The following is a 12,831-nucleotide window of genomic DNA, read 5'->3' on the forward strand; positions in this document are numbered from 1 at the left end:
TGTACCTCTCCCGTCTCAGTGCATGCACTCAATCGTAGCGTGGGGTGCCACTATACTAGCGTTTAGCTTAGCACCATTCATTCCTTAGGATCGAAACAGGGATGAATTTAGAAACCACCAAACATTAGTGGAACATGGAAAAACTTCTTCTTCTTTTTCTTAAGTGTGCTGAATTGTTGAAGCTGATCTCTTAGAAGTGGTGAACGCCTCACTTCTTTCTGGGACATTTCCAAACTCCCTGAAAACTGCAGTTGTTAAGCCCCTCCTAAAAAAATCAGCAATCAGCAATCTTGATAACACCGTTTTGAGCAATTATAGACCAATTTCTAATCTTCCTTTTATAGGCAAAATTACAGAAACGGTTGTTTTTAGTCAGCTGAACAAATACTTAAACTCAAATGGATACCTGGACAATTTTTAATCTGGTTTTACGACCGCACCACAGCACAGAGACAGCACTCATTAAGATAATAAATGATATTAGCTTAAATTCTGACAAAATATCAGTGCTGGTATTGCTAGATCTCAGTGCTGCGTTTGACACTGTAGATCATAATGTACTACTAAAGAGACTGGAAAACTGGGTCAGGCATTCTGGGATGGTACTCAAATGGTTCAGGTCATACTTAGAAGGGAGAGGTTATTATGTGAGTCTAGGGGAGCATAAGTCTAAGTCGACATCCATGACATGCGGAGTCCCACAAGAGTCAATTCTTGCACCGCTCTTGTTTAGCCTGTATATGCTCCCACTAAGTCAAATAATGAGAAAGAATCAAATTGCCTGTCACAGCTATGCTGATGATACCCAGATTAACCTAGCCTTATCTCCAAATTACTACAGCTCCATTGACTCCCTCTGCCAATGTATTGGTGAAATTATTAGTTGGATGTGCCAGAACTTTCTTCAGTTAAACAAGGAAAAAACTGAAGTTATTGCATTTGGAAAAAAAAGACGAAGTTTTCAAGGTGAATGCATACCTTGACTCTAGGGGTCAAACAACAAAAAAATCAAGTCAGGAATTTTGGTGTGATTCTGGAGAAAGACCTTAATTTCAGTAGTCATGTAAAAGCAGTAAATAAATCAGCATACTATCATCTAAAAAAAATTGCAAGAATTAGATGTTTTGTTTCCAGTCAAGACTTGGAGAAACTTGTTCATGCCTTTATCACCAGCAAGGTGGACTGCTGCCAGGATTCTGACTAGAACCAGAAAATCTGACCATATCACACCAGTCCTCAGGTTCTTACACTGGCTTCCAGTTACATTTAGGATTGATTTTAAAGTACTTTTACTCATCTATAAATCATTCAATGACCTAGGACCAAAATATATAGATATGTTCACTGAATATACACCTAACAGAGCACTCAGATCATTAGGATAGAGTCAGCTAGAAATACCTAGGGGTGGTCACGTTATGCGTGACCGATCACGATCGGCCGATCGTTATGCACATCTCGTCAGTAAATCCGGTTCTCAAATCAGCAGTAAATTCCATCAGGTGCGTGATTTCACATAGAGCAGCTGTTCATACACAGAGCCATTGTCATATACTGTACAATGCCACATGCATTCACATCAGTGTTAACTCAGCGGTAGAGTTACACTCTCATTATTTGAATGTGCTTTTAAATGTTTCATTTATGCACTGGTCTGACCTGTGCTTTTTCTGAAAAAAGAAAAAACACTGAATGATTATTGAACCAAGCAATTTTTTTATTAACAACAAAAAAGAGAAAAATCACTCACTGCTTTGATTAAAGAAATGTAATACAGTTGCTTTAGGAATCAGTTTATATAGTGTTTTATTTTTATATTTTTTCTTTCAATTTCTTGATTTTTTCTGCTAAATACACCTATTGTACCTGAAAATAAAGCACTGTTTGTTTTCTTTGTATATTATGTGTAGTTATGTATGTATAGTAATATGTATCTTTGTCATTATTTTGTCTTTGTTATTAAAAAATAAAAACTAAGATTTTTATCTTCAACCTCTTTGGCCTAAATATCTGCCATTCTTTTTTTTTTGTTACCTAGAAAGGCTTTGTCTTTATAATTATTAGTTTGGCTGTAATGCTCAGACAACTTGCAAAGTAGTAAAAACCAACATGACAAAGAATTATGATAAAATCATGTATCGTGATATTTCAATCGTCATATTTCAATATATCGCCCATCCCTATATTCAACTAATCAATACCTTCAGGTTTATTTGAAAACTACTACAACACTACAAATACATATGCGTGTTTGAGCAGGGTTGGAACAAAACACTACAGGGCTCTTTGGTCCTCCAGGAATCGAGTCTGACACCCCTGTTCTAGAGTTACTAGCAAAAATTTACTATAGCTTATTATAGAGTCAACTTGTGGCTGATTCTCCTTAAATTGAATACACTGCTTCATGCAGTTCCCTTGAATAGGCTAAATGTCATATCAGTCATTCACAAAGAAGCTATTAACTGCTGACATCTTTTTTTTTTTTTTTGTATGACTATTTTTATGGCTTTGTTACCACTTGCCTTGAAGATACACATCAAATTTTCCTTGATCAAATGGATCAAATTTATGACAGGTTTATATATGTAGCAACACTTATAGCAGTGGTCTCAAACTCAATTCCTAGAGTTTCCAACCAGAATTTGGAGGTGGTTGGAGCTAAACTCTGCAGAGTTGTGGCCCTCCAGGAACTGAGTTTGAGACCACTTTTGTGTTCATTCTCAGAATATCCTGTTGTCTATGTGTTCAAGTTTCACTAAGTCTGGCGTTCAGCACTTTTAAGTTAATTATTCAAAATGAGTGAAACCAGATCTTTTAAAAGGCTTATATCTTAGCCATGCTTTCATAAATGAAAAGTTTGCAGCAAATCAGTAAAAACATAATAGGGTTCCAGTATATTATAGTGCTGGGACCACTAAACAGTCTTTGACTTCATAGAGTCTTCCACACCCCTGAGAAATACCCAGAATGCTGAACTTACCATGAGCGCCTGCATGGCCTCCCACTCCTGAGGGGATTGAATCTTGTGAGCAAGAAGCCTGGTGGCCAACTGTGGACTAAAGACACAATGTATTTAGCACAATCAAAAGAATAATCCATACATCAGGACCCCCTGAACATTCACATTAACAAAAGATATATGAGATATATGATTACATTTCTAATTAAGACTTGACTTTCTCTCACATTTCCTGGTCATGTGATACTTATCTAAATAAGGACAGATAACTTTACACTTTGTGTGTTTATCCCTTTGGGACTATTATGTGAACATGCAGGACCACAATGACAAAACAATCACATTCAATGAAACCTAGAAAAAGCCAGATGAAAACTCAAACACAAGTTAAAAATGACTGAAATGTGGACGCACCCTTCAGGTTCATTGCTGAGTTGGTCACAGAACAGTTGAATACTCTCCCAGTCAGTTTCTCGATTTAAAGGGTTGGTCGCTTTGTCTGCATGTGACATAAAAAAAGCAAAAACATTAGAAAGACTTAACCTTAACTACAAAAACCTACAACAAGCATATCTGCAACTTTGCATTAACATCACAACATCTGTAAATCAACAGTTATAAGACATAAAAGCAAATGATAAGAAATCCATTCAAAGTATTTTAAAACAACAGCCACGAACGGTTGTTAAATCAAACATCTGAATCTAGAAGCTGATATATATCAACAAAAAACCAGACTAGTTCCATCGGGTGTAGAATGCATTGTGAAAAATGCCATGTTATATTGAAATTGAGGTAGAACTGAATGTGATTAAAGATTAGGAAGTCAATCAAAAAAAATTATACAAATTTAAAAGCATGGAGAAAATAATCACAATAACCCAGTGACATAATTAAAGGAAATATATAGAAATATATTTTAATTTGATAGTGACTTTAAAAATATACATTTATTTGCGGATAACTTTTCAATTAAGAAAAATGTATGCACTTGTAATCAGTTATTTTTTTATTTTAGGGGTTATTTTGAAAGACTCATTCAAAGAGCTGGAGACAGAGTAGAAACGCGGCGCAGAACTAAGTGATGACAAGTCGACAACATAAAACTGACAAAAGTGTGGCTCGGATATGACCCCTTTAACGAAACAGGCGAATGAATCATATTTTCTTCACTGACATGGTTTATAGTAGTACGGAACTATGGTGTAAATTTGAACCTTACACAGTAGAAGCGTAACAAATACTTTATTATTGAATGTCTTAATTCAATATTTTATTTATGATGTGATTCTTCTTTACAGAGACTCCTCCCTTTTGACTCACGGACAGATAGCTTGTAATTTTACAACTCTTCTCTACGTTACCTGTCAAGCACAGAACACACACACTCCCACAATAGTAAAAATACACGCACGAAACACACTAAAACAAAAGTGTCAGGAACTCAAATATGTCGGCGTTAGCATGCTAATAACTCAACTGCCAACAACACCATTACACCCCGCATCTGCGTTCCGCAAAGCGCTTGCGCCAATGTATCATCTTAGGCGTATGCATCTCCTTGTTATTAGCACTGTCAAATCAGAATTTAATAAATCTGTAGTTTAAATGTGTTTGACTTACTAATGCGGGACTCTAAACTCTGCTCGTCAGGCGGAGCCGCCATCTTCACCCGAGAAAACAAGACTCTTCTTCTTCTACTTTAGTTTGGAGTATAACAATCTAAATGTATAGCGCCACCTAGAGTACATTGCTATTGTGCAGTCATGTTAGCTATTATATTCAAAATGACTTACAGTATGAACAGAAAAAAATCAAGAAAAAATAAAGGGGGTGGGGAGGGGAAGAGATTAAAAAAATATTTAATTTTCCATAAATTTGAAACTATACCAGATTTTCCTAAACCACATTCCCAGGTTCCAGGGTACCATCTGGTGCTGCATCCCTAAAGTCAAGATCAGCCTACAGCATCCCAGTTTGATTTTAAAACCTCTCGCTCAACCCTGTACAATAATTGTATTTTATTAGCAGCCTATATCCTGCTCTATCTTTATTAAACTCATATCTTAACAAATACCCCACATCCCCCTTATTTACATTCCCCTTTTTATTTAAGAATGGTATTAGTTCCTTTCCTTTTTTGTCATATTTTTACAGTCGTATATTACATGCTCTACTTTTTCTTTTTCCCCACAATACTCACATAAACAATTCTCATGCACTCCAGTAATAGTGATGCATTCAGTACTGTTTCCAAGTCTCATCCTTGCTATAATGACTTATAATGACTCCCACCTGTTTCTACCACTTTGTTTATTGCTAACATTTTTTTACACATATTAAATAAAAGCCTCCCCTTATTATCTAAATTCCATATTTCTTGCCAATCCTTTAAAATATTTTCCATAATTACAGGTGAATCTCAGTAAATTAGAATGTCATGGAAAAGTTCATTTATTTCAGTAATTCAACTCAATTTGTGAAACTCATGTATTAAATAAATCCATTCCACACAGATTTAAGTAGTTTAAGTCTTTGGTTCTTTTAATTGTGATAATTTTGGCTCACATTTAACAAAAACTCACCAATTCACTAGTTCCACAAATTAAAATACTTCATAAAACCAATAAATAAAAAAAAAAACATTTTTAGTGAATTGTTGGCATTCTGGAAATTAGGTTTATTTACTGTACATGTACTCAATACTTGGTAGGGGCTCCTTTTGCTTTAATTACTGCCTCAATTCTTGTTTCTCATTTTCATCTTGACAATACCCCATAGATTCTTTATGTTCAGGGTTCAGGTCTGGTGAGTTTGCTGGCCAGTCAAGCACACCAACACCATGGTAATTTAAACAACTTTTTGTGCTTTTGTCAGTGTGGGCATATGCCAAATCCTGCTGAGAAAATGAAATCAGCATCTTCAAAAAGCTGGGCAGCAGAAGGAAGCATGAAGTGCTCCAACTTTGGTTTTTTTTAAAACACAATGGACCAACACCAGCAGATGACATTGCACCCCAAATCATCACAGACTGTGGAAATTTATCTCTGGACTTCTCCACTCTTCCTCCAGACTCCACGAACTTGGTTTCCAAATGAAATACAAATACAGGCTCTCATCTGAAGGGGACTTTGGACCACTGGGCAACAGTACAGTTCTTCTTCTCCTTAGCCCAGGTAAGATACCTCTGACATTGTCTGTGGTTCAGGAGTGGCTTAACAAGAGGATTACGAAAACTATAGCCAAATTCCATTACAAATCTGTATGCCTTGACCCCAGCCTCAGTCCATTCCTTGTGAAGTTCACTCAAATTCTTGAATGGATTTAGCTTGACATTACTCATAAGGCTGCGGTTCTCTTGGTTGGTTGTGCATCTTTTTCTTCCACACTTTTTCCTTCCATTCAACTTTCTGTTAACATGCTTGGATAGAGCACTCTGTGAACAGCCGGCTTCTTTGGGGATGAATGTTTGTGGCTTATCCTCCTTGTGAAGAGTGTATACAAGTTTTCACAATTTCAATAGAATATATATTTATAGCTTATATGATAGTCTTTTAGTTATTGATACATTCAAGTCTGGGATAAAAACTCCTATTCCTGCAACTTTTATATTTGGGTCTTTTAATCCAGCTGTATAAATATACATACTCGCATCAATGGCTAAATGGCTAATATGGTAAATGGCTACCATATATTTAATATTGATCAAAAGACTCAAATCTCATGATGAAACATGTGACTACAGAAGTACTTCTGCATATTTATTTTCATATAATGAAACAATAAATTACATTTATTTGACAGTGACCTTGAAACATTTCATATGTTGCATGTAACTTAACCTATACAAGTAGGGGTATAACGGTACGCAAAAATCACGGTTCGGTATGTACCTCGGTTTCAAAGTCACGGTTCGGTTCATTTTCGGTACAGTAAGGGAAAGAAATGCAAACATTAAACTGCAGGTTGTTTATTACTATAAACTTATTTTTACAATTTGTTTACACTTTTTTAAATACTTTTTAATAAAATATATATAAAATAAAAAAAAAGAATAAGAAATAAAATACTGCTGCAAAGTTCTCCACTAAATAAAATGCTCTCAGTCTCAAACCAATATCATATGATAAAATATAATTAAAAATATAAATAAATAATGATTACAGTGCAGCATTACCAATCCCAGCTTGTAGGCCTGCTCATATTTAAAAAATATAACTTTTCCAAAGTGTAAAGTGCAGCACCAACAGTTTCAGTTTTTAGACCTGCTCAGATTTCATTATTGCGTTTGACCGATCGGAATTAAGAGTAAAGATCTGTTTAAATGCCGACGGGAGCTGCGTTTGAATTACAATCATTTTTTTCCTAGTTGTAGTGAGGTTCACACTCTTTTGAAAACCTTAGGCCGGTGACACACTGGCATACTGCACCTGTCAAACAGTCTATTTTGCCGTCAATACTGTTGACTGTGTCCTTTATCAGTAAGCTTTATATTTATACTCAACATGAGGTATAGATATTTTTGTGTCGTGAAGACAAGATCCTGGTCTGTCGGCACCTCTGCGGCCTCCCTCTATGTCACCTACAGTAGCAGCAGAGCACCAGCGCCGTGTCAGGCATGATTCTGGTATGTAAAGACACAGACGCGAAAAGGCAGCCGTCACGCAACTGACACGCAGCAGAAACGCCAAATTCGTGGAAACACAAATATGTACCTATGTTCCGCATACAAAATATTGCATTCAGTCATTCGGTACACATATACACCGTACCGAAAGCCCTGTATCGAAATGGTCCGGTACGAATACACGTATCGTTACACCCCTATATACAAGTAGAGTAGTAAATGATTGAGTATGTTTAACAATGTGTCAAGGCGCCAGCCTGATCTGGGTTTGTTTATGTTCTGTCCTGGTCTGTCTGGAGCACATGGCTGTCAGTTGGTTTGTTTGCCATGTATTGTTACCCCACCCCTCTACCTTATTATCTATGGTGTTATTTCCCTGTCAAATATCGAGAGCACATTATTGTACCGCGGAAGAACATTAATATAATGCACGAGCGCGAATCTCTCTGCTCGAGCATGGAATATAATTTGCCGGGCAAGAATCTCTCTGCTCGTGCGACAACTGGGTGCGCGCTCTCAGATACATGTTGCTCTTGACTCTTGTAAGAATTTTCTCTGGGCTCACTCAGAGAGTATGCCTGCACTTAAAAAGTGTTCAGTGCAATCGCAAATCTCTCCTCTTCGCTTAAAGTAAGCGTGTATGTGCTTAGACTGTGTCCCATGTGTTGGCGCATGGCCAAGTACTCTTCTCTTCGATTTCTTTCTCTTTGCTCTTGGCATAAACGCTGTCAAAACGGCAACAACCAATCAGAAATAGGCTTCAACGACTGGGATCTTATTGGTTGATATTGAACTGCACATGGAACACATAAACTAAGTTCACTGAAGTTCAATCAAGACCATTCGAGATGGATCCACCGAATCGACGATCTCAGGTAACCAGTTTTATTTGTTTTGATGATAAATATGTCAAATGTATCTTAGAAATGTCTGGGAAGAAGGTGATTGGATTATTTTACATATTTACAGATGTTGGACATCTAATATAACAGTTACAAATGGTATTGTTTTACAATGAATAACAAAATTCCAGAACTACTAGTAATTGTCAGGTTTAAAGACACTATAATGACCAGGGCTGGATTTCCGATAACGTTGTCTCTTAGCGTGCTACAAAGACTCTAAAGGTATATCTTAAATGAAGATATACCTTTTCTAGATGTGTTCCCCCGAACCCGTTGCTTAAAGGGATATTCACCCAAAAATATATTACTGTACTTCCGCGCTACAATAATGCGCTCTCAACATCTGACAGGGAAATAACGCCATAATTATCTTTTTAGGGTTACACCTGTTTTAGATCGTTACTCATCCTTTATATTCCCCTCTTGTTTTCTGTCCTGTGCCAGATCAAATCTCTGCTCTGCTGAGTTACCTGGCTCTTGTTTCTGTTGTTTGATCTTGTTCGTGCTACTATCTAGCCTAGTCTTGTTTGGTTTCCTTTGCATTTATTTTATACCTTTTGATACTAGTGGTTTTCTTTTGATTTAGTTCAGTTCTATCCAGTTCCTTGTTTTTGAGCTCCTGCCTTTTAGTTTAGCTGTTTTTTCCTCCTACCACTTTTTGCTCCACAGCTACCATTCGGCTCTGGCTGTTGGACTACCTGCTGCCTGCCTCCTCCCTCCCATCCCTCGCTGTTCTTGAGCCTCTGGTGTTCATTGAGCCCCTTTCACACTACACGTCGGACCCAGGCAAATTGCCTGAACATTGCAGGGTCGCCTTCTGTGTGAAAGCAAACACGTCCCGGGATTGATTCCGGCATCGAACCCGGGTCAGGGACCTAGTAACATTGCCGGGTTCAATCCCGGGATGAGCGCTGTGTGAACAAAAGCCAGATCTAATGCTGTGTTGAAGTGATGACTCTTTTACCAGTTGTTTTGAAGCAAGATTAACACTCGCGATGGAAAAATATGTGCAAACTGTAATGAAGCAGAGATCAGTTAGTTCCTCACTTTCCGCGCTAACGCCGAGATCATTCGCCAGCTTCAGTGAAAGTATAACGTGCCTAACTTTTTCAACTCCTACATTAGATGTCACGCTCTGATGTCACATGTCATTATGGGACCTTTAAGGGTTGTGTGTGAATGCACGCACATGTCCCAGGTAAACCCGTGGTGTTTGAAAGTGCAAAATCTAGCAACCCGGGACAATTGCCGGAACACTTTACCCGTGTATTTGCCGCAATCGCAGTGTGAAAGGGGCTTTGGAGAGCTGGACTGTCTGGTTGCTCTTGGACTGTTACTCTTTGCCATTTGCTCAGGAACTCCTCCTCTAGATGCCTTCTGCTGAGCTGACATTCACCTTGGACTTGACTGGAATCTCTTCTGGTTATCCTCTTGGCTTAGTTCCTGTTTGTGTTTGAAACTCAAACCTTTGTTATCCCTGCAACTGATTCCTCTTCCATTACCACCCTGACAGTTCGATCTGGTCAGCATGGAATCAGCGGGGTCTGACCTGATCCGGGCAGCTGTCGTCCAGCAGGGGCTGTTGCTGGACTGGAGTGTTGTATGATAAACCTGACTCAATACAATAGTGCTACTACAATAGAAAAATGGTTTTACTGTTCTAAAAACACAGATTAGTTGCCATTATTGGAACTGAATAGAGGTGTGTTCGACTTTTACGCAGCACTGCGCAAAACCAACTGCAATCTGACTTGATGCAGTGCATGCCGGTTAGAAATTTTGTCAGACTTGAGAGGGCGCTGACAGCACATGACTGTCATGTGTGGCATCAAAGTACCGCAAGAGTGTTTCAAGAGCAGCCAGCTGACTCAGCCACCATAGTTTCTCCAGAATGACTACAGGAGCGATGATGGCGACACAGCTGTTTCACGATGCTTCAACACCTGCATGTTGCGCTCTATTTCTCTCAGATTCTATTTCCTTCAGAAAGAGAATTTTTTTGTGCCCTTGGAAAGCATCTTGCGTTTTCAGCAACAATTAAATGATCAGTGTTCAACTCCTCTTCGCTGACGCAAAGTATTTATCACGGGGGGACACTCATGAGAGGTAAGCTTAGCAGCCTCTCTACATGTTCTCACTGTGATAGCCAACGGTTAAAGTTCTGCACTCGGGAGTAAAAATGTTCTCTAGGTCACTCTTGTGTCCAACCCTCGCCGTAATGCTTCTGTGGTTGCAGCAGGCTTGGGTTGATGTGAGTGGCCTGGACTATGAGGACAGTGCAGCGCTGGAGTTTTTTCCACTTCGCTCAATAAATCCCAGATTTGCTTTAACAAACAATGTTTTGCCCACCGCAGCTTCGAACTAAGAGGACGTTCTGTCCAACACATATCCCTCAGAGCAGACAGGAGAGGTGCACCTCCCCTTCCTACAGTGAGCTGTTGGATGTGGTTACCCACGCGGTGGATAAACTGGGGTTGGATTGGGAAGTGGACGCGGCCCAGGTCGAATCCCTATTTGTGCCAGAACTTTCTTCAGTTAAACAAGGAAAAAACGGAAGTCATTGCATTTGGAAACAAAGATGAAGTTTTCAAGTTGAATGCATACCTTGACTCTAGGGGTCAAACAACTTAATATCAAGTCAGGAATCTTGGTGGGATTCTGGAGACAGACCTTAGTTTCAGTAGTCATGTCAAAGCAGTAACTAAATCAGCATACTATCATTTTAAAAATATTGCAAGAATTAGATGTTTTGTTTCCAGCCAAGACTCAGAGAAACTTGTTCATGCCTTTATCACCAGCAGGGTGGACTATTGTAATGGGTTCTTCACCGGCCTTCCCAAAAAGACAATTAGACAGCTTCATCTCATCCAGAATGCTGCTGCCAGGATTCTGACTAGAACCAGAAAATCTGAGCATATCACACCAGTTCTAAGGTCCTTACACTGGCTTCCAGTTACATTTAGGATTGATTTTAAAGTACTTTTACCCATTTGTGAGTCATTAAATGACCTAGGACCGAAATATATTGCAGATATGCTCACTGAATATAAGCCTAACAGACCACTCAGGTCACTAGGATTGAGTCTGTTAGAAATAACAAGGGTTCACACAAAACAAGGGGAGTCCGCCTTTAGTTACTATGCTGCCCGCAGTTGGAAACAGCTTCCAGAAGAGATCAGATGTGCATACAAAATACATTGCTTCAAAGCAACTGAACAACATTCATTAGGAAAACAGTGTGTCAATAATGCAAATGACAGTTAAAGGCAGTTCATCATCGAATTCAGTGATGTCATCTCTGTTCAGTTTAAATAGTGTCTGTGCATTTATTTGCAATCAAGTCAACAATATCGCTGTAGATGAAGTGACCCCAACTTAGCAAGCCAGAGGCAACGACGGCAAGGAACCGAAACTCCATCGGTGACAGAATGGAGAAAAAAACCTTGGGAGAAACCAGGCTCAGTTGCGGGGTCAGTTCTCCTCTGACCAGACGAAACCAGCAGCTCAATTCCAGGCTGCAGCAAAGTCAGATTGTGCAGAAGAATCCTCTGTTTCCTGTGGTCTTGTCCTGGTGGTCATCTGAGACAAGGTCTTTACAGGGGATCTATATCTGGGGCTCTAGTTTTCCTGGTCTCCGTTGTCTTTCAGGGATGGAGAGGTCCTTTCTAGGTGCCGATCCACCATCTGGTCTGGATACATACTGGATCCGGGTGACTGCAGTGACCCTCTGATCTTGATACAAACTGGATCTGGTGGCTACGGTGACCTCGGAATAAGAGAGAAACAGACTAATATTAGCGTAGATGCCATGCTTTAAAATAAGCAATATTTTAAAATCTATACAATGTTTGATAGGAAGCCAGTGCAGTGTTGACAGGACTGGGCTAATATGGTCATACTTCCTGATTATGTCATGACTTAGGTCTGTGTTGCTGTATTTTTATCTTGTTGTCTGTGTGTCTAATCTCAGAACACATGGGTTTTGTTTTGACAGCTCATGTGTTCTGCTGTCAGTGTTTCTTCCCCCTCCCACTCATTACCCTTAATTCCATGTGTTCCATCACACCTGTAGCCACTCTTTCCTCATTAGCTCTCCTCTATTTTAGTTTCTCTCATGCCCTGTCGTTTGTCAGACCATTGTGATTGTTTAGTGCTTCGCTGGTGATCGTCTTGTCCTGTCTGCCTAGTCCTGCCTTGTTATGTTTTAGGCTCCAAGTGTTTTTTTGAATTTTTTTTTGTTTTTTTTTTTCCTCTGTTCCTGTCAGTCTAGACCGGTTCTGCCTCCGGTCCCTGCATCACCTTTCTGTTGGGATCTTCCGAAACCTGACCCCAGCTCCTCT

The 12,831-nt window shown here is 39.1% G+C and overlaps 1 protein-coding gene across 1 annotated transcript in view; it reads right to left on the reverse strand.

The window, feature by feature from the left end:
- Positions 1-4,694, reverse strand: part of gga1 (golgi-associated, gamma adaptin ear containing, ARF binding protein 1) — a 29,214-nt gene extending 24,520 nt beyond the window's left edge. The window contains exons 1-3 of the mRNA XM_052600716.1: positions 4,583-4,694; positions 3,374-3,458; positions 2,981-3,056 (exon numbers count right to left, since the gene is read on the reverse strand). Of these exons, the coding sequence (XP_052456676.1) occupies positions 2,981-3,056; positions 3,374-3,458; positions 4,583-4,625 (204 nt within the window). The 5' untranslated portion in view covers positions 4,626-4,694. The remainder of the gene's footprint in view (positions 1-2,980; positions 3,057-3,373; positions 3,459-4,582) is intronic.
- Positions 4,695-12,831: the final 8,137 nt, after the last annotated feature.

The sequence above is a fragment of the Carassius gibelio genome, chromosome A6 (genome assembly GCF_023724105.1).
Source record: "Carassius gibelio isolate Cgi1373 ecotype wild population from Czech Republic chromosome A6, carGib1.2-hapl.c, whole genome shotgun sequence".
NCBI lineage: Eukaryota > Metazoa > Chordata > Actinopteri > Cypriniformes > Cyprinidae > Carassius > Carassius gibelio.